The 23764-nt window shown below is 32.9% G+C and overlaps 1 protein-coding gene across 2 annotated transcripts; it reads right to left on the bottom strand.

Moving 5' to 3' along the window:
* Positions 1-16654: 16654 nt before the first annotated feature.
* LOC102665111 (uncharacterized) lies at positions 16655-17982 on the bottom strand. 2 transcript variants are annotated; one of them, XR_001384993.3, is made up of 3 exons: positions 17516-17981; positions 17092-17394; positions 16655-17012 (listed from the first exon to the last, which is right to left on the bottom strand). XR_001384993.3 is itself a non-coding variant. In XM_041009564.1 (3 exons), exons 1-3 carry the CDS (start codon positions 17805-17807, stop codon positions 16872-16874), a joined length of 477 nt encoding a protein of 158 aa, XP_040865498.1. In that variant the 5' UTR covers positions 17808-17982; the 3' UTR covers positions 16669-16871. The 2 variants fall into 2 exon arrangements, 1 of the variants encoding a protein (XP_040865498.1); XM_041009564.1 differs by having other exon boundaries at positions 16669-17012; positions 17775-17982.
* Positions 17983-23764: the final 5782 nt, after the last annotated feature.

The raw sequence follows: 23764 nt of genomic DNA, 5'->3' as shown, positions 1-23764 counted from the left end.
GCTTTGTTGTCTGGCTTTTTAACAAACTGGGCTAAGTGCCTAGTCTATATAATTCTATCTTGTACTTCAGGGTGTAGTAGTCTTTGGTGTTATGACCAATATCGCAGTAATATCTACAATATTTGATTGCATCTAACCCCAGCCTGGGAGGTTTCATCTGGGGTAGCCAGATGAGTACCTCTTGGTTGAAAGCTTCCTCCAGAATCGTGGTGTGATTGGCCGTCAGGGGTGTGTAACGATCGTACTTGGACCCTTTGGGGAGAGGTTGGCGCTTGTCTGACTTGTGCCTCTTGTCTGACTTGTGCAAGTCGCCCTTGGTGTTTCCTTTGCGCTTTACGTGCTTCTATCCGGCTTGGTGGACTTCTTTCGGAATCTAGACATTTCTTCCATCTGGACGTAGCCCTTAGGTTGTTCACGCAGCTCGTGCATGCTACTGGTGCACAAACTGTTTGCAAACTTGCCGGGGCGTAAGGCGAGGAGCATGGAATGCAATGCTACCTCATGGTTAAGATTTCGAATCTAGACAGCTGTGCGCTCAAATTTGTCCATGAGTTTTCTGAGGGACTCATCATCTGCTTGTCGTAGACTGGCCAAGGCGGCCAAGGTCATGTAGTGAGATCTGCTGGTGGCGTACAGTGCATTGAATCGTTCGAAGAGGGTGTTGAAGCTATCTATGGACCTAGGTGGAAGTCCACCGTACCAGGTCAATGTTGCTCCCTTGAGGAATGTTGGGAAGACACGACATAGAATTGCGTCATCAATAGTGTAGAGGTTCGCCTGAGTCAAGAAGGCATCCAGATGCTCGTTTGGATTTGTTGTCCCATCGTACCGCTCGAGGTTAAATGGTTTCCACCCCAAGGGTATGTCTGCCTCCATAATATGGTCGACAAAAGGATGTCGAGGGACAATCCGCCCTGCTGGACAGTGCATGTGGGAGACAGTTAAGTCATTTGTAGTGTTGCCTGTGTGCCGGGGGGTGTGATTCCCCTTGGGTGCGTTTAGGCAAGGTGTGGGCGGATTGCTTATTGCCTTGGGGATGTCTGACACAAGCCTCTAGCTAGTCATGGTCAGCCTTTAGCTTTGTCAACTCCTCTTCATGGCGTTGCTCCATCTTTGCGATGCGGTTTTGGAGCAGCCGTAAAATGTCCATGTCTACCACAGCTGCCGAATGAGGATGAGAGTCTTCGAGAGGGGTCTCGCGTCTGAGGCCAGACCGAGTGCTAACCATGTATGAATGAGAGAGAATTGATGAGAGGCCACTGGTATGTTTTACCGCGGCTCCACGGTGGATGCCAAATGTTCTAACCGAAATCCAGAACCTGGACACGTCAGGGTTGATGCGGCGAATGTGGGGTCCCAGACCTTACACGTCGGCTTTGAGGATGACCTTTTTTGAGAGGTCATGAGGGGGAACCTGCAAAACAAAGGACTCCAACACTCAAGTAAGAATTTGAGTTAGGAGAAATAAGAAAGTATATGCGTATGAGAGCATTAATACTTAAGCTTGAAGGGTGAGCGAATGAGATGTGATGGGATGTGTAGAGGGTTCAATGGAACCTAGTATTTATAGGAGTGGAGCGTGACCGTTGGTCATTGTTTGTAGGGACTATTATAGCCCTTGCAGATAATTTCCGAGTTGTAGATACTAGTCGGGAGCTTATAGATAATGTTAAGAGATAAACATATGCTTATAGATAAAAGGTATAAGATAATCGTACCTTTTAGATAATGTGTGGACTTATAAATAATTAATATCTGTCAATAGATAAGATATTGGGATATATTCAAATATGAGTAGGTTAGAGATAACCTGTTGGTTGGGGAGTCTGACTGCTAAGGGCCAAGCATCTGCGCTCCTATAGCAGGGCTGATGTGGAGGGTGGACACGTGCCTCAGAGTACCATATAACATGTCACATGTATTTTGTGGGTCCTGGACGGTACATTGCTTGTTTAAAAAATAAAATTAATTTAAGAAACAAAAAATATATTGATGAAAAGGATAAAATATAAGAAAATTTGTTATACCATCAATACAGAACACAAAATGCTTACACTAATCATAAAGTGGACTGATCTCATTAATCCTAAACACAATGAAGAGAATATATGGTGTCAAAAAGGTTTTAAATGAAAAAATAGTATATGACACAATAAAGACACAAAATTTTCATCAAGAAAGTCTAACTCAATTAATTGAATAGGATTCATGAGCTATTGTAAACTCCTTAACATTATTTTTCAATTCTTATGGATCAAAAAATAACTCAAAATTTTCCAAACAGTATTTTAATTCAATTTGATCAAACACCTAAAAACCAGAAAGGTATGGATAATTTATTTTTTAAACACCTCAAAATTATTCATGAATTTTCTTCTAGATTGATAATTCAATAAATAATTTTAATAAGAGTTTCTGACCTTCCTGTTGCGTCAACTATAGATCTAGTAGCAAGCACCAAAAGAGTCTTGTTGAATTGGGTCTGGAAATAAGAATGATTAAGTTACTGCATCTTTATAAAGAAGGTGAGAATTTTTATATAGATTGAAGGTGATGGGAATGAACTGCATGTGGAGAGACATAAAAGTTATTTTTGAAAATAAACAAATATTAAAACATAATATAATAAAAACATATATTTAACAAAATTTTGAAGGTATTTGTTTTAGGATTCAAGGAAAACGAGAGAGAAAGAAAGAATCTTAAAGAGACAAACCAAAAAAAAGACTAATTAAGATTTAAATTGATATATTGAATATACCTTTACTAATTTATGTAATTTCTCCCTTCGTATACCTAATATAGAAGGGGAAAAAAGATGAAAAATTGATGATTCACATATAAGAATACATGCATACTTTAAATTAAAAGCAAATAAAAAATAATTGTCGAAATGGTTGAATATTTATCTAAAAATTATTGTTTTTCATACCCCACACATATAAACTTGGCTTTGTATACTTAGTTTATCTTAAACATAATATATGAGAATGATCATATACAAAAATCGAATGTAAAATGAAATATTTTATTGGGAGAAATAATCATCTTGATTGTAGAGGTAGAAAGGATAAACGGTCCCAAATTTTTGTCTATTCAATTATACATATAGATTGAAAAGAAAACAAAGGAACAATTTTGATAAACTCCAAAACAGTCTGACTGATCGATGAGTATTTAAAAGAAAATCAAAGGATGGATTCAATATGAAATGGAATGTAGAAGGAAATATGTATGTTTTGGGAGAAATACTCACGGTGATTTTGGAAGCAGAGAGGAGCAACAATCCTAAATTTGTCTCTTCAATTTCTACAAACAAAATACATTCAACGTGAAACAAAGTCTCTTTTACATCGTCGCACGATCTACCTCCTCTTCAATTTCTATAAACTGATGATTACATTGTTTAGATTTAGGTTTTATGATTACCATTTCTTTGCCATTTTCTAAAATCTAGGGTAGAAATTAGGGGTCTTAAACCCTTGTAGATAGTTTAGTTTAGGAAGTTATGTAGTTGATGCTTGTACATATTATGTTTTCTTTAGTGTTTGTGTTGAAATCTTTGTGACTGGTTCTGCATAACCATGTGAGAAGTGATTTCGCCAAGGCAATTCACGACCATGCACGGCAGAGTGCCACCGCTCCTTCTTCTTTTTCTCCTCCTCCTCCTCCGTGCTGATCATGTCATTTCTCTCATTCTTGTTCACCCTTGTCACTGTCGATGACGCATCACAGCTATGCATGGAGGAGCACCACTGCTCCATCTTTTTCTTTAGTTATTTTTTCATTTTTCTCCCTTTTCTTCTGTCTCTATTTTCTTTTCCCCTCTTCATTTTTCTCTATTCATTATTAATCTCAAAAAATTGTGTCTTTTCATTTTTTATTTTAAATCCGAACTCTGTATCAGTAACACAATGTTGTGTCTATTCAATTTCAACCTCGTGAAATAGTGTGTTTATAGATATTCCAATTTTTTTTTGAAAAAAATTAAAACAAATATTTAATCTTTTAAAAATGCATGGTTATTGCCTATTCGTTTGCCAATATATATTGAAGTATAAAAGGGAAATAGTGTGTTTATAGATATTCCAAATTTTTTTTGAAAAAAATTAAAATAAATATTTAATCTTTTAAAAATGCATGGTTATTGCCTATTCGTTTCCCAATATATATTGAAGTATAAAAGGGAAATAGTGTGTTTATAGATATTCCAAATTTCTTTTGAAAAAAATTAAAATAAATATTTAATCTTTTAAAAATGCATGGTTATTGCCTATTCGTTTCCCAATATATATTGAAGTATAAAAGGGAAATTACGTGCTTGGAGAATTTGTCCAACATTAATCTCATTAATTGATTATGCTAATATTGATTACCAAAATAAATAAACATAAATTAGGTATGTAAATTAGACAAACTAATAATATAATGGAAGCATGATAATAGTTAAATTACATAAGAGCCCTTCAAATAGGTTAAAAAATGAAAATGACAGATACTTACCAAAATAAATAAACATAAATTAGGTATGTTAATAAGACAAACAAATATAGTGGAAGTATGATAATAGTTAAAGTACATAAGAGCTCTTCAAATAGGTGAGAAAATGAAAATGACAAAGATACCCCATATCTACTTTCTTTTATATGATAATAATAATATAAATCAATTCATGCATTTTAATAATTAACTTGTTCGAATAATGAACCAATACACCACTAAATCAATGAACCGTTCAAGTTTGATAACATTGTGTAGAATTCATAGGAAGTGAAGATCGAATGTGGACTATAAGTACAACTATGCATGCCCACCATGTTTGAGATCTTCTAATGCTCTCTTTTAGGATGTAAAAAATTGAACCAAATTGGTTGTGAATTGTCAAATTGATCCAAAAAAATTCCAAATTTGCTTAAATTGAAAACATCAAAATAAAAATAAAAAAACTAAAATACCACATAATTTTTGCGGTTTGGTTATCAAAATTGAATTAAACCGAATCAAACCACATATTTTAATAAAGTATTGAATAGTTTTTTTTTTTTTTTTTACATTTCCTTTTCTTTATAATCAAAGATGCATATTTTATTTTCATAAGTTAAAAAAGGATGTATCAATACGTTAAAATTAGTCTTAAAAATAAAATTTATCATAAAGAGTTGATAACATCAATTTATAATTATGCTAACATATGTTAAAAAAAATTGTAAAAAAGAAAATTCATTTTTAAAATAACTTATATAGAATAATAATTATATAATTTTTGTTGATAGATTTTAAATTATGATAATAAATTAAAAATAAATAAAAGCCACCAAATCAAACCAAACTACAAAAGATTGATTTAGTTTGGTTTGGATTTAATGTTATATTTAAATCAAACCACATCTTTATTGTATGTTTGATTTATATGAATTTTTGTCTAAAAACCAAACCAGATCGCACCCTAAACAACCTTACTCTCTTACTAACTTCATGGTCTCAGGTGAATATAATTAAGTATTTAAGATCTTTACTAGGGTGAAATTCAAGGACTATATGTAACACCTATACTTTTGGTTATTTAAATTATTTTTTTATTTATGTTGGATTTTGTTCTAGAGAACCAAATGAGAATATCAAAATTTTGATCTCCACAGTTATGCTTATAGTCATGTTTATTCATGAGTACAACTTAGTTTAGATTTTGAATATTTCATTTGAACCGACGCTTGAAAAATGGTAAAATGGGTGATTCATCCTTAGAAAGCTGCATAATAGGATAAAGTAGTAAAAATAACATGAGGGGTTTAAAATCCATAGTCACCATATGTTTTTTTTAAGGAAATATACTTATGCCATTTCATTCATAATAAGAGCATAAATACATAGTGGAATATGATTGTAGACTTGAGAGCTAATACCCAAAATTTAAGCTTATGCTTGATGCTTCAGCTAGTGAGAAGATCTCTCTCAAAACTCCAAGAGAGGCTGTAAAGATAATTGAAAACATGACTACTAATGCTAATGAATTTCAAAGTGATAGAGCCATGGTTCTTTCAAAAATACTTTTTGAAGTTAACACCCAAGATGGTTTCTTAGCCCAACAAAAACTACCCACTAGACAAATTAAAGAGCTTACACAACAAATCAATAATCTTCCTCAACAATTCAAGCTTCAACCAGTCGCTTCTAATCATAAACTCAAATGCTATGTATGTGAATCTTGTGGAGCAGGTTATGCAACTAATAAATGTGCTATGATTCACAAGGAAATGTAGTACATGAACAATCAAAGGCAAGGGAACTTCAAAAACTACAACAATCAAGGTTACAAACCTCATCCAAGTATAGGTCAAGAGCAAGGAAGTAATTCTAATGCCATGCCCAGGAAAAATCTTTATGAAAAATGTAGTACATGAACAAGAAAACTAGGAAGAGACCCTTACTCAGTTTGTCCTAGTATCTCTTTCCAACCATAAGAGTATTGAAGCCTCCATCAAGAGTTTGGAATTTCAAGTTGGTTAGCTTGCCAACCAATTGGTTGAGAGGAACTCTATAAAAATTTCTCAGCCAACACTAAATAATATACAAAAAGCTATCAGATAAGAGAAGATCCTTAAATCCCGTATCACGCGTCAAACTAGTGTCGTTAAAGAAGCCCTGCTTGAGAGACAACCCAAGGATTTGGTTTGTTTTTATTTTTTTTGTTTTGATTTATTTTTGCTTTGGCATTTAGTTTTGTAAGAAAAAAACTACCTACATCATCAAAACTAGGAGTGCAGGAGAAAAAATCGCCTCGACGAATTGACAATTCGTTGCAAAGATTTGACCTCTTATACCTTAATGTGTTGGAATTTCACACATTTGATCTGGCGAAGAAGGATCCTGCCATGGCAAATATCTTAGACTCAAGGTACCCACTATAAGTCATTTCGCTTTGGTGGAGAGGGATCTCGCCATAGTCAGAGCTTTGTAATGGCAGCAAAAAAAAAAAAAATAGAAAACAAAATAAATATAAATATGTAGGTTTTAAATAAGTGGATTGAATTTAAGAATTCTACATATTTTCACCAAAGCGAATTGACAACTCTTTGAAATGAAAATAGTATGAAGTATATTTGGCTAATTAGGTCACAAACAAGCATTACTTCAAGATTAATTCAAGAAAAAGCTTTTGCCTCAAAACAAAGTGTTTCCAAGAGATCAAGGCTCTGGTAATCGATTACCAGGTAGTGTAATCGATTACCGAAAGACAATTTTGAAAAATAAGCTTTTAGAAGGGTTTTGAAATTTGAATTAAAAAGGTGTAATCGATTACCATTGATGTGTAATCGATTACCAGCAATGGAACTCTTTGAAATTCAATTTGAAAAGTCACGACCCTTCAAAATATAATTGTGTAATCGATTACCAGCGAAGAATTTCAAAAAAAGCTTTTTGAAAAGACACTTCTCTTCAAACCATTTTGAAAAGGCACGAAGGGCCTATATATATGTGAGCCTGACTTTGAAAAGCAAGAGAGAGATATTCTAAGAGAACTTCATTGCCAAATGCTCTCTCAACAACTCTTGGGCAAACACTTGCAAATCTATTGAGAGTTTTTTCAGAACATTCATTGTCCTATCATGTAATCGATTCACTCGCCATGGTGAAATCAAACCAAAATAGTATAATTTTGTGTGTGATTGTAAATATGATTAGTGATGCATGTAGGGTAGCTTTTAGAGCGTGTTGTTTTGAAGAAGTGAGGATAGAATAGAAACTTCATCGCTTTGTCTTCTTTCCAGTACCTGCATTGTATATTTCTAAACTTCATAATTTGACCTTAAGTCTGGGATCACTATGACGACCCATGCTTTCGCTCAAGTGAAATGAGTCACAGAGACTGAAAAAGCTTCAAGGGTCATTTTCGCTATGGTGAGAACTCATTTCGCCATGGCAAAATTACTTCCAAAGATTTTATTTGGTTTCAAGATCTATTTAGCTACAATGAGGTTATCATTTGCCCAAGAGAAATGCCTTCTAGAGGCTATTTTAGTTGTAGGGGTCCAAATCACCATGGCAAATGCACTTCCAGAAGCTTCAACGAGTTTCAAGAGTCAATTTCACCATGGAAAGATCGGGTCTTTTGAGGCCAGGTCTTGCCAGGGCGAAATGACCACCTGATGCAGAAAATGTTCTTTTTCACTTCTCTTGGTTTAAATTGTTCAATGCTCTTTCTTTGCTAACAAGCTAGAAATTGTATATCTTTGTTATGTTGTAATTTTTCAGATGGCAAGGACAAATAGTTAGTCATACAAGGAGTCAATTCCTTCTAAGAAGAGGAAGCAACCAAAGGAGGCAACATCTCCAAAGCAAGCTACTAAAGCTTCTAAGCCTCAATAACCTCAAGTGCGAGATGAACCTACTAATGACACTGAGAGGTTTTTCAACAAGTATATTGAAGCTATATATTATGCCAATCTCAAGAGGGGAGATCTACAATGAAAGAATAAAGCTCAAAGAGGATGAGTTTCCTAACGAGAAACAAGTTTTTGAGGATAGAGGTTGGAACCAACTGATGAAACTAGGAGTTTGCAATGAATCCCTAGTTAGGGAGTTTTATGCCAATGTTGTACTCAACAATGTTGAACAAGTGGCCTCAATAACTTAAGAGGGGGGTGAATTAAGTCTTAAAAATTTTCCGACTAACAAGTTTTAATCCCCTTTAAATGATATGTGATAGATTTAAAATGTAGGAGAAGAAACAACAATCAATTTAACAATGTTCTTTAAATGTGCAACACAAAGTAAATTGCAATAAAAATAAACGAGATAAGGGAAGAGAGAATTGTAAACTTGATTTATACTGTTCGCTACTTCCCGTGCCTACGTCTAGTCCTCAAGTAACCCACTTGAGATTTTCCACTATCCTTGTAAATCCTTTACGATCTCTGAACACACCTTGGGATCCCTTACCCTTGTGTTTGAGTTTCTCACACGCCAAGAGACAAACAATCTCTTGATTACAACTGAGTTTTATAAGATGAACAGAATGATTTATCTCTTTTAGAGAAGATGGTACAACTTGAAGTTCCTAGAAGAATTATGAATAATTTGCAAAAGTTTGGCTAGAGATGTTTAGAGAGGTTTTGAAAGTTAAGTTCTCTGAGAATTCACTTATTTTCAAAGTAAGGACACACATATATATAGACCCATTGTGCCTGTTCAAAACAGTTTGAAGAGATGTGTCTTTTCAAAAGATTTTCTAAAACTTTTTCACTGGTAATCGATTACATGACACTTGTAATCGATTGCAGAGTCATATCTTTGAAGGATTGTGACTTTTCAATAGTTTTTCTAAAATCTCTTTGTTGGTTATCGATTACATGACTCTTGTAATCGATTACACATATCAAAATTCAAATAATTTTGTGTCGTTGGTTCATTAGTTCAAAATTTTCAATATGTCATTTTCAAAAACTCTCTGGTAATCGATTACCAGTTCAAAAATAGATTTTTGAACTAATTTAACTTTAATAAAAGAATTTTGACAGTAAATATTTTGAGGCCAAACTATAGCAATCAAATTGAGATTCTTTTAACAAATTTACTAAGTCCTTATCTTAGATTTTCTTGATCTTGTTCTTTGACTTGATTCAATATGTTCTCATCAAGTAAACTTTTGGCATCATCAAAACATGCATGGTATACATTCATAAACAATTGTTATGCAAAGAGGAAATCTTGGGTGAGGAATCATTTTGTTAAATATGATGCTATCTCTATTGACAGTATACTGGGTTCAATTTTGAAGTTAAGAAAAAGGCAACAATTTGGTTGTGAGGAGTGGCTCAATAAAGAGAGGAGCACAAAATAGGAACAAGAGGCAATGATTGCTAAGATGGAAGAAATCTTATGTCTTCCTAATAGATATTTCAAGGGCGGGGTGACAGCTAAAAGGCTCCATAAAGTAGACATGATTGCTTAGCTTAGTTTTGGACTGCTTTCATGCTAATAACATTGTTCCTAACTCCCACAAGTCAGATATTCTTATGAAAAGAGCTTAATTCCTATATGCTATCCACAAGGACTTTTCTATTGACATTGGCCAAATCCTTTCTCATGAGATATTGACAATGGCCAAGAAGAAAGGTTCTCTAGTTGGCCTTCTATGTCTTATCACTGCTCTTGGTGCTAGAAGAGACATTGACATCACCAATGATATTGCTCAGTCATATGTGGATTTGAAAACTTTTGGCAAGTTGGTGATGAATCTTTGCCTATTCCACATCCTCCTCCTCCCAAGCCTCTAAGCATCAATGAAAGATTGGAGAAAATGCAAAAGGAAGTGAATCATACTGGAAGCAAACCATATATCTCATATACTTTATTTTTATCATCTAAGGGGTTTAGTTGCTCACCTTGCCACCTCCTACCTATTCCTATCTCAGGAGGAAATGTTGGCTGCCATGGGTTGGCTTACTCTTTCAGGGGACCAAGCTCAAGAAAGCCAAATGGGTGGTGAGGCTACCAATGGAGTTGGAGCCGGAGCTGAAGATGTAGCTAATGATGGGAATGATGGATCAATGTTACTAAATTTGTTGTTAACGATGAAGTTGGAGCAGAGAAAGAGATTAATGTTGAGGAAACTACTAAGGTTGTACCTTAAGAGAACAACAATGGAGAGGAATTTGAAACTGCTGAATGGTCCTACTCTCTCGTATTCTCTATTTCTTCCTTATTTCTTTATTCTCTCTATTCTCTTTGATTCTGAACAATTTAATGTCTTGTAGAATTTGGATATTTCTCTTTATTTTGAAGATTTACCAATTTCAATTTTGTTTTGGGTGCATGTTTTTAGTTTTAGATTTGCTTTGATTCTGTTAATAAATTTTGTCACAACGAGTGGTGAATTCGCTACAATGAGGAATACTAAATTCGGGAATCAAAAAGTGTCCATTCGCTATAACGAATCATACATTGGTTGTAGCGAATTCATCAAAGAAAAAAAATCATGAAAACATACAAAGTTCACCATGACAAGACCATAACAAACCTCACTTTCAGAGAAAAAAATAGTTTTGATTTTCAAAAATCTAAAAAGAAAGGGAAAAAATAAGTGATTGCTAGTCCCTTTGCTTGGTTTGAAATAATTGAGCACATCATAACACATGATAAATTTATAATTGTACTAATACCATAGGGACTTGTTCATATATAAACTTGGATGAATTAATTGATTGGTGTATTTGGATGAGATTGGTTGTGTGACATTCTTTGATGAGATTCATGAATATGCTCATACCTTGTGAGGTGTGATCCTATACACAATGAGTGAATGAGTGTCATCATTGTTTTATTTTTCATTGATTTTGTTTGATTTCTATGTCATTAGGATGTCACATTAAGCATGAAAGTGATCAAGACACTTGTTTCTTTTTATTTTAACCTATTAGCTAAAAAGCCAACAAAAAATATTTTAATTTTAACCTTTGAACCATTTTTGGGCCAAAAATAGAAAATATTTTCTATTGAAATGCTTCAATAAAAATTCCAATGAGAATAACCATTGCTTTCCTCATCCTAGTGATAGGAGAACATTCTTTTAAGATGAAATTTTGACATACGTTTGGAACGGTTTCACCACATGAAAAGGTTGTAAAAAATAAAATGAGGGAAGGATAGAAAAATGGAGAGACCAAGTTTCTAAAACAAAAAAACAAAAAGCAAAAGTTAAAAATAAAAAAGTCAAAAAGAGGAACTTGGTTGGAAAAATAATTGGAAAGGATAAGTGAGTGCTTATGTCAAAACTTGCACATGTATTGCTCTCCTTGATCCTAGGATGATTTTGATTGTCTAGAAAAACAAAAAAAGAAATTGTTGTTAGCCCACCTAAGTTACAAGCCTAAAAGACCACAATGATTCATGTTTTCTTGTGATGCTTTTGATGAAAACTAGGATGAAAAACAAAGTTGAGTTGGGGCATTTCAATTTGTGAATGAGTGAAAGTGATAACCTTGGAAAATCATGCCTTGATTGAAACACTTGACTTGCGAGAAGTCATGCAAAATAGTGAATTTTCACTTATGTTTCTCAATCTCAAAGATTTGCTTCCATGATTTCGATGAGTCCTTGTGAAAATTTTTGCACATTTAATCTTTGGTCATGCATAATTTGAAATTCATTGTGGTGATGTATGTGCTTGATGGTTCTAACCACTAGTGTGTTTTGTAAATATTTTCTTCATTCTTGTTGAATTTTGTGTTGCTTGGGGACAAGAAATTGTCTAAGTTTGGGGTATTTTGATAATTGCATTTCACAACTTATTTTGTGAGCAATTATCCTAGTTTTTTTTCTTTAGAATTTTTGTATGTAATTGTAGTTTTTGTTGATAAAGTGTATAAAATGGGTTTAGAAGCTTAAAAGGATAGTTTTTGATGTTTTGTGTAAATTTTGATGTTACAAGAGTAGATTTTGATCATCAAAGAATGAAAAGTCATAGAGATGAAATCGCCACAGCGGGATAGGGTTTTGCCACAGCGAAACAAGATGCTTGATTAGTTAGAACTAACTGAGATTCACCCATTGAAGCTTCATTTTGCCACTGCAAGTCAACAAAGTTGAAGACCTTGGAAGTAAGAGAAACTCTTCACATTGAGTTGCTCATTTGCCCCAGTGAATGAAGGTCTAGACGCTTGAAGATCAAGTACAAAATCCTAGTTTATAGGTATAGTTTTGTTGCAACAAATTATGCTTTCGCTGCAACAAAAATCATCCAAGGCACAAAAAATAATTGTAATATTGACTTTATTTTAAGAGCTTGTAACATCGTTGTAAAAACTTTTAGTTTATTTTGATATTTTCATAATAGAATCTCGATCTCTGTATCTCTTTTCTCTTCTCTCTCTCCCTCCATTGTTGCTCTTTTTGAGGTTTTATTTGGAACCTCCATGATCCAAATTTGTTAAATTTCACAGTTGTTGTAATTAAAGTAGAATTCAAGTATGTAATCTCTGTTTTTGTTATCAATTATCATAGTTAATGTGATCCTATTTCAAATTTATGTTTAAATGCATGTTAGGAGTGATCAACCTAGCTTTTAGGGATTTAGATTGTATGGAAACAAGTTCAAATCCTAGATCTGAGTTAAAATTGTGCAAGAATTTGATGCTAGGAATGGATCAAATACTTGCATTTAGGCCTAGAAGCTCAGAATTAGATCAACGAATCTCTACAAATGCAAGTATTTGATCCATTCCTGGTATCAAAGCCTTGCACAATTTCAATTCAAATCTAGGATTTGAAATTGTGTCCACACAATTCAAATCTCTAAAAGCTAGGTTGATCACTCTTGACATGCATCTAAGCATAGAAAGGAAATAGGATCATGTTAAGTACAAGAATTGATAAGAAAAACAAAGATTACATACTTGAATTCTAATTCAATCACTCAACAACCGTGAAATTTAGCTCATTTAGATCTTGAAAGATCCAAATAGAACCTAAAAAAGAGCAACAATGGAGGGAGAGAGAAAAGTGAGAGAGAAATTGAGGTTCTATTATGAAAATATCCAAAATGAATTAAGTTTTTACAAGCTCTTTAAATAGAGATGAGATTACAATTAATTTTTTTGCCTTAGATGATTTTTGCTGCAGCGAAACTACACCTATGAATTAAGGATTCTGCACTTGATCTTCAAGCCTTTGGACCTTTATTCGCTCGGGCGAATGAACAACTTGTTGTGGCTAGTTTCTCTTACTTCCAAGGTCTTTAGCTTTGTGGACTCACGGTAGCAAAGTGCAGCTTCGCTGAGGCAAATCTTTGTCTATTCCAACCAATCGAACATTTTGTTTTATTGTGGCAAAAGACTATCTCATTGTGGCGAGATTATCTCCACAACTCTTCATTCTTTGATGATCAAAATTTGTTCTTGTAACATCAAAATTTACACAAAAACATCAAAACTATCTTTTAAAGTTTCTAAAACCATTTTATACACTTTATCAACAAAAACTACAATTATGTACAAAAATTCTAAAGAAAAATTAGGATAATTGCTCGCAAAATAAGGTGTGAAAAGAAATTATCAACGCCTTCGCTTAAGTATGAGCAACAAAGTTTGCTTATAATAAGTAATAATAATTTTGAAAATTTTATGAGAATCAATTAAGATAGTTTTTGTAAAAGAATGAAAATGCCCTAGGGACACTACATAGAGCTAAACAAGTAGTTTAAGACTAAAAATATTTAAAAACATTTTAATGAGTTTATTTTAGTTATAAATATTTTGTTTGGGATTAAAATTTTCAAAAAATTCAAAAATTACTTATTCTGAAAAATAGAAAAACTAAATATGTTGATTTAAAAATAAAATGATCAAAATTGTGAATTTGAAATTATAGGGGATCAAAATTTTAATTTAACCAAAAAAAATTTAAGAGTGAAGGAAGAGAGCTGCAACACACGATCAAAGGGAGAAGAAAAGAGATGAGTGGAAATGGAGATAAAAGTGGTTTTATAATGAATTTCATTTAAACAAATGTTATTTTGAAATTTTAAACCCAATCTTTTGTTTAGGCTTCCCTTCCGGTTTGTCCTCTTGGGTGATTGGTTCATGCAAATCCTTGGAATACAAATGGACTTCCATCATCGGCTTCCAATAAGTGTAATTATCACCACTTGCTTGAACATATCTCCATCATGAATCATAGCTCCCTCCATCTTGTCTTACACAGGCTAAATAACGAAACTAAGAATTACCTATACTGAAAAATTTACCATAGTTAATAGGTCACTAAGTAGTTTCCCAAGAAAGAGAGGTGAGTCAACAGACACTCTTAATCCTTTTCTGATGTGGAAGATCAAACAACGCCGTAACCACAAAGCATGCTAAGAATTTTCTTAATTATGAATACGGTACCTTAGTATCCAAGAGTTCCAAGAGCTTTGATACCACTATTGAGAAATGCCATCATAATTTTTCTCCTTTGTGAACTCAAAATAGGCACTAAAGCATAAGTGTAAAAGTAATAACGCCATAAATTTTTTACGTGAATAAACCTCATTGGTGTGAGTAAGGAAAAATCATGGGACCTATTGGCCTCTTAAATCTCAACTATAATAATAATGGGAATACAAAATACAACAATATATCTTTAATTTTTGGAAACAAACGCTCTCTAAGGATCTTTCTATTTTTCTCTCGCAATTTCTCTCAAATGTGAGGCTTACTCCTTGCTTCGCTTCTGCCTCCGTTGCACTTCACCTCCTTTATTTATAGAGGGATTTCACCAATTGCACTTGGTAATTTTCAAAGGACCGAAGATTTTTTCCACAATGCATTTAATGCACAGATTTTGCTTTCCACCACTTGCAAATTTCATATTTCCATAGAAAGTAAATTTGTCAAAATTTACTGCACTGAAAATCATGTTCCTGTGGTAGTGAATTTGTACGTTCAAAAACGGTGCATCTTTGGTGCATGAAAGTCTATGGCTGGACCCACATTTTGGAATGACAAAAATCAATAAAAATGTAATCTTATTTTACACTAAAATCATCTATAGTTCAATCTTGCATTATAATGTACTTTTGTGTACTCGTGCAACCAACCAAATTCGTAATCTTTTTGTAATTCAAAATTTTGGAACACGATTACCCCTGATTGTTCCTTTCCTAAATTGGTTTGATAGTGTTTGTTGCAAATTGTAATGATATATCTTTTAGTACCTAATTTATTATATCATAAATGTCTGCAATTGGATCACCATGAAAATAATAGAATATAAAAACGTGACCATTATTTTTATTTTGAGGGAAAAATATTGAAAAATCCTTAAAAAATAATCTTTGAAACTAAAAATAAATTCGGGAATTAATTATGTGTAGAGATCTTAACATTTTATAAACAGTACCTATAATTAATTATGAAAAATCATGTCTACTTTATCCTAAAAAAATATTTTTTGATTTTTTATTATTTTTGTAGAAAAATACTTTTATTTATTTTGATTTATTTAAGAAGATAATTCTATGCGCGAAATGATTATTCTATGAAATTTTATGATTTGTGTAACATGAAAGGTTGAGTTGTTAATTAATACGATAAACCATTGCTTGAGTTAATTAAAAAAGTACAATAATAAAAAAAAGTAAAAAAATAGAAAGAAAATAAAAATAAAATCTCTATCTTACTGTCGTTAAAAAAAGAAGGAAACATACCCATCGCCATATTCAGAGGCTTATCAAGTAACCCCTGTAGCCACCGGCATGTGTCTTCAACACACAGTATTTCGGTTCGGCTCCACACCAAACGCAATAATAATAATAATAATAATAATAATAATATTAATATGACAATATCTCGTTGAACAATAAATGGAAAGGGGAAATTAAAAAAAAAAATCCTGAAATACTAATTTAATTTCTACACGAACTCTCGCTGTCGTCTTGCGTATCCATTAACACGCTCAGTGGCCACAACAATAGATTGCGAAAACCTTACACTAACTCGTGAATATCCGAAAATAAGAAACATAGGTTGTAACTTTAAATAGAAACTAGCCTGTAATCCATGCATACACATGGGTGATTTGGTTTTTTATTCAGTAAGTATTGGAATTTTTTTTTATTGTATGGTTGGAATAAAAGGAAACCAAAATAAGGATGAATATTTTCGATGAATAAAAGGAAACGAAAGAAGAGAACTGAATATTTATAATAATATTATGCTTACAAAAAAAATATTGTCTATACATGAAATAAACTATAACCATATTTAATTTGTGTTACTGTCTTTCCAATCTTTTTGCCTTCTGATAACTATTTCCTAGATTTTATCATAAGGCCTGAAGTAAAATGAAATTTCATCTCCATGGATGAAATCACTATCTGCCAAAAACTGATACTAAGGTCGAACAATGGATTTTTCGCCAATGCCAGGGTCAATGATGGTCACGTTCCATTGAAGGGGAGGGACATATTTTCTCAGGATTATCATATGTTGAACACAGGCATCAACATACGGTACAACACAGGGTGGAAGTGCCTACAGTAGAAATTGAAATAAGTAATACAATTTAATAAATATTGGAATAAGAGAGTCTGATTAGAAAATGAAGATTTACCAGTGGATAAGGGGCACCGAGCATGGATTGAGTAGCTTCTACAGTCCATACATATTTTCTTGTAGATAGCCGAGGTCTTCCGCACGTTTGCTGTTCTAGTGGCGGTGTGAAATGTAAGTTGAATATCCAGTTTTGGTCGCAAGCGTAAAAGTCGATGGTAGTAGATTCATAAATTTGCAAGTCTCTTCTGAACTCCGTCAGTCCATCAGCGAAGTAAAATTTCTTGTGGTGTTGCCTGACTTTGATTTGGTGAGTGCCTCCGTTGTCTTTGAAGTGAACAAATGGTGGAAAGTTCGGTGCCCACTGTCGGTGGTAAAAGCATGGTATTTCAATAATGTCATGCAAGAAAACATTTAAAAAGAGTATTGATACAACGTGAATGAATGAACAATAAGAATGAAAATAGATAGATAGTTAAGCTTACGTTGTCATGGTGAAACGCAACTATAAACTAGTAGATAACGGGTGGTCTGATAAGTGGTTGCCTTATCTGTAATGAGCCCAATGATAATAGCAATTTTTTTTTTTACAAACAGACGTACTTTATGAATGTGATTCTAAAGGATGAAGGTGGTGTTATTCTCAAAATACAGGAGTAAAGAAAATGAATGCCAAAAACATATAGAAAAAGAGAAGAAAGAATGCACTGAGGGTGTTGGGAGAAGTTGATACGAAGAACTTACAGTGCTCGAGGCAGTGGATGATTGTGAAGTCATGTTGGTAATGGCGAGGAGATGAAGATTGTTTTATAAGCACCAATATTGTGTTGAGAACGACAAGTGAAGTATCAGGGAAAAGTTGTATTTTGGCGTGAGCAGTTGGACTCAGGTAGCAGGTAATAAAAAGATGATGGCTGGTTTTTCTAAAGGGTTGTAACTGGCGGCTATTGGAGTGGCTCGGGAAGTGTAGATCATTCATTGTGGCGTGTGAATACTGAAAGCTAAGGGGCAGGTGAATGATTGTGATGCTAGAGAAGCAGTTATGATGTGCTGTTGTAAGGATATGAAGAGTTTGTTGTGCTTGTTGTGGATGAATGTCCCTACCCTTTTTCTGCATCATTCACCTAAACAGTGATGTCATTATTGTTTATTGTAGCAAATGATTTGTCTCGAAAATAATTCTCCAATAACTGTAGAAAAAAAAACTGATAATTCAAAATTATCTTAATCAGTCTAACATTGTATAAAATTACTAATGTTTTAAAATTCAGCTTTATTCCATGCCAGATATTTTTAAAAATTTTACCAAGGTGTGGAACTTATCCTGTCTATATGTATAGCAGCCAGCCATGAACCAACCAATCACAGGCTTGCTTCTATGCTGGGGAATTTTTACGGGAATGGACAATAGAGAACGACTTGTTTCTTAAATCTAATTTTGTTTGTTTTTAATAAATAATTTTAGTTAAATGCTGTTGAGATTTTGCTATTGAGACTTTTTGTTTCCACTCCTATAGCTTTTGTGACGTTAATTTACTTTGGTCTTGGACTAATTCCAGTTTAGCAGAATGATTAACTTTTTCTTTTGTTATTCGTACAAATCAAACCAAAATCTAATTTATTGACAGCAAAGTGTTGTTCCTCAAGTTAGTATTGACAGTGGGACAACCTGTTAATATTTATTACCTACTTAATAGCATCTCTTATAATGTAGTGATGAGTAGTATTACTTTTTTAAATTCATCAAAAATTTGAAAATATAAATTAATTTTCACATAATTAGGGATGTGTTTATGCATGGGTTGGCAAGTGGATAGGATGACTTACCCACAAGTTGATTTTCATCCCGTCCGGTGTAGCATAGTACTGGGTAATAACAGATAACACAAACTATCAAGAATTTTTTGTCTATAGCAACGCAAATATGACAATGTTTTGCATGAGTTAAATTTATCATTTTTATTCTTATACTAAGAAAAGTATAACAAAAGATAAATTGACTTTTTATTGATTTAATTAGCAGATAACAGAGTAACTTATTATCTTTAAATGTCAAATCTGTGCAAGTGTAAATCGAACAGTGGTATCATAAGAACCGTTTGCTAGTTGTTGTCCATCAGGACTGAAGCCAACATTTAGTACAACTTTAACATGATCTACATAATACAAACAATCGCAACAACACAAATTCCAGAGAATATGGCAATGAGATTACAATTGTTAGATATAATTGCAAATGCAATTTAAAACACCTTAATTTTTCTTTAGTGTAGAACAATGCTTGTAATTAATGTAAAAGGTGTGTGTGTAGATAGCATTGACACTCAAATTTGATGTTTATAAAATATCTATTATAAAAACTACATCAATGCATGGTGTTATTAGGATGTTATTGATTGTGAAGCTATATTGGCTAATTTACACACAGAAATGGAAAAAATAGGGGAAAATCAAATAATTATTCAATATTTGTCTTATCTAACATGTTGGGAATACGCAGTAAGTGTAGATGGACTAGAACACTTCGGAAATATTCAAGTACTAAAATAGGCTGTTATATCCGAGTAATAATATTGGAGTTAAGTCGTATAGCTTCTCACGTACTATGGCTAGAACCTTTTATGTCAGATATTGGTGCACAGACCCGGTTTAATTAATGGTCAATATTTAACAACGAAGAAAGTCTGCAATATTGATGTTGAAATATTAGAATGTCTGTGTTTGAAGTTGTATTTCATTTGTTAGAATCATTGATATGGTGATATAATCTTACATAATTTAACTATAATTGATGTGTTAGAATGATTGGCCATGGCAGATGTTATCAAGCTTTTTTTATTTATTGATGTAGAATTATGGAACATTTAAATGCAGTAAATGATATTGGTTACCTCATAATAGAAGATCCAATGTTTGAAGCTGAGGTATGGTTTATTGGCTGATATCATTTGAAATGTAGCTGCATATTATAGGGTGGATGAATTAGTGTTAAATATAGTATTATGCAGAATAATAATTGACATTGTATAGAGATTGCATTTACCTTGTTAGATTTTTGAAGACCTCTTTGAAAACCACATTGGTGGTACAGGCCAATGTTTTTTGGTCTTTATCATGTATTAAAACTTTTAATCCTTTTTTTTTATTTGACCCTTAATAATGCAACATATAATTGGTCATGACTAAAGACTGGTTTTGGTAAGTAAAGTCCAACAATGGATAGTGATTGGCCTTGAGACTTGTTAATTGTCATTGCATAAGAGAGCATTATCGAAAATTGTTTTCTTAAAAGCTTAAAAGGTCATGGTGATTGAGAAGGGGACATGAACATTCCCAGAATATAAACATTATGGCCTATATTTTTCCCAAAAATTATGTCAGCTGCAATAACGTGTTTTGCTAGCCTTGTTACAATTAATCTAGTGTCATTACACAGTCCTTGAGTTTGATCTAAGTTTCTTAACAACATAATAGGTGATCCAATCTTTAGTTTGATAGAATGATTGGGCAAGCCAGATGTTGTCAATGAATTAAGAAATTTGATAGTTAGTGAGCTTAAATGACAACTTTCTATGGTTTCTGATTTTTCTACTGAGTTTGAACTTAGATATTCCATATGTTCACCTATGATCATTTTTGTAATTAGTATATGAAGTTAATAATAAATATAAATAAAATCAATAAAGATAGTACATAGCTGGTAATTATGCATAATGGCAAATGAAGTAGACACAATTTACATTTAAGGGAAGCCAAATTAATTACATAGAAATTAAGGCAATTATATAAGTGATGTTGTGATTACCTGGGATCAATGATAGTATATAATCATTGACTTGTTGGACTGTTTCATTTGTTGAAGCTAATATTGCTCTAAATTGGAAGAATTCAAGGTTGTTGTGATAGTGACATAAACCTGGAAATGTGGAATTAACTATCCCATGGATTGGATCATCATATTCTGATATCAAGAGATCTTATGGGATTTCCACTATAGCATAACCATCATTTGGATTTCCAATAATTTCATCTCCAATGTCTAAAATCCACTGTGCAAATGTGGCAATTTCTTCTTTATCTGTTGCTTGTGTGTTGCTTTGTAAACGCATATTTTTTGTTAGTGTTAATACCTGACAATGATTCCATAGATAAGAGGAATTTATTGTTGCATGAACAATGTCAGAGCAACTGCCCCTAGGAATGACTGGTAGAATTTTCCAGAAATCTCCACCTAACACCATAACTTTACCTCCAAAGATCTGATTTGAACTTGATTTACCTTTAATAATATCTCTTAGACTTTCATCAAGTGCTTCAAAACAAAATTTGTGAGTCATGGGTGCTTCATCCCAAATGATTAGACATGTTTGATTTAGTAATTCAACTAGTTGACTTCCTTGGTGTATATTACATGTTGAGTCTTCAAAAATTGGAACAGGGATCTTGAATTTGGAATGTGCAATTCTATCTCGAGGCAACAATAGAGAAGCTATGCCGCTAGAAGCAATCATAATAACAATTTTGTTGTCTGCTCTTAATGAACTTGCTAGTGTTTTCCAAATGAATGTTTTTCCTGTACCTCCATATCCATATAGGAAAAACATGGCACCTTCATCCTTGTTGACAACTTGAATAATTTGTTTATAAATTGATGCTTGTTGATCTATAGTTATGGATATGTATTTATGAGATGTGAAAGAAGAATTAATGAAATGTAAAATAAATTTGATTAATAGTAGATTGTAATCTTAGAAACAAATAGAAAATAGAATATTGGTATAGCAATTTTGAATTTAAAATGTAAGGTAATGTGCCCTATCATGATTTTAATTTTTTGTTCTGTTTATGTTGTTAGTATTGTTCTTAATGTTTTTTTCTGCAGATATAGCATTTACATATGAATAGGCACATTACTTGTCATTTTAGAAAAAATATGTAGAAATTCTGATCTAACCTCATCAGTATTGTAATTTAGCTATGATAATATCAGACTATTGTCTAGAAAACTTGGCCAATTTTCATCTTCAAGATATGGCATTGAAGGATAGTCTCTAAGTGACTTTTAATTGGCTTGCAACAGTTGTTCGATTTCAAGCAACACCAAATTTTTCAAATGGTCATCATTAAGATGTATCTCTAACAGGTCAGAACTACTTTGTTAAATTATGATTATTATAAATGGGATTTGATATAAAAATATAATTGAACTAACCTGTATTTGTTGTTGTTTTCCTATTATGATATGCAATGTCATCAGCTAACCAATGCCAAGTTTGGTCCCAAACTTCTTTAGGTTTGTTCATGATACCTGTTAAAAGCATTAACACAAATAGCTTTCTCAAATAATGTGTTGTGACCCAGTCTTTTGCTTCTTTGATTGCTTCAACAAATTCTCTATCATCTTGTAAAAAACTCATAAAAGCGTGCTTCTCTATATGTAGGATATTGAACATTTGCAACTGTTCTTATATCCTCAAATGAGGTTGGGCCTTTGCAAACAGTGAGCATCATCCTTAAATAAAATAATTCTCCTATAGTTAATGGAACCCATAGTAGTCTGCCAATAGTGTATCCTTTTTTTCTAAGTTGCCAGGATCTTTTTTTTTCTGATTATATACGAACTTAGCAACAAATTTTGCATAAGAGTTCTTCCTTCAGGAAAGCTTTGGTTGCTATTCATCCAAGAAATAAAATTTGAATTATAGATGCTTGGCTTAGACAGTACATCGTCAATATCATTATGGTCTTGGTAAAGAACAAAATGTTGTCCTGGAAGATGGAAATGCAATCTTTCAACAACAGGCTTTCTACCATGTATTGGAAAACCAAAGATTCTCCAGATAGTTTCATAGGGAGAAATGTATCTGCCACGAAGATCCATGAATTAAAACAATATTGGTCATATGAATTAAATATTACAAATTAATGTTACCTACAATCTAGATATTCTTTGATCTCATCATTCTGGGTTGTAGCATGGTAAATTGCATCATTGTCATCATGAACTATAACAACAATGACTCTATCATATCCTTTGTTTATGTACTTGAATAAACATTTGATAGAAGTGTTTTGGTTACACCATTCAATATTGATGTGGGCTTGGTATCTTCTAAGTAATTTTGGATTGTAAGGTACAATATATCTGTTATCAATTGTAACACCATTTTTGGAAATTGTCTGACCATCGTCTCTTCTATGATAGACTAGATAACCATCAGCATCAGTATGGGGCTGAAACATTTTAGGATAGAAACAACTACACCTACCTTCTTTCATGCATGGAGATTCTCTTCGCAGAATTCCGCATAGGCCATGAAACATATGGTTTTGTACTAATGTATACAGTTCTGGGTCATCTTCCTGTGAAGGTATCTCTGCTGATGTTATTTGATCAATATCATCTGAAGATGGATATTTATTGTCGGGGTGTAAAAACAACAATAAATGGACATGAGGAAGTCCTCGTTTTTGAAATTCTATTGTATACATATATGCCATTAAAAAATATTGATAAACAACTTTTAAAATGATTAGTTTTCTTTATGTCGTTAGTATCAATAGTTGCATATATATATTGAGACCTGATGTCAGATGAGTAGGCAAAAAAAAAATTGATCTATAAGTTGGATTGGGAAAAAATTGGAGAAAATTACATGCAACTACTTTTTCCAGCAGATGATTCTTTGTTAGGTCAGAAAGCATTTGTCCATACTTCAATTTAAAAACTCGCG

This window comes from Glycine max, chromosome 15 (assembly GCF_000004515.6).
Source record: "Glycine max cultivar Williams 82 chromosome 15, Glycine_max_v4.0, whole genome shotgun sequence".
NCBI lineage: Eukaryota > Viridiplantae > Streptophyta > Magnoliopsida > Fabales > Fabaceae > Glycine > Glycine max.
Note: the sequence above shows the minus strand (reverse complement) of the source record. Positions and strands in the feature narration are given on the sequence as shown.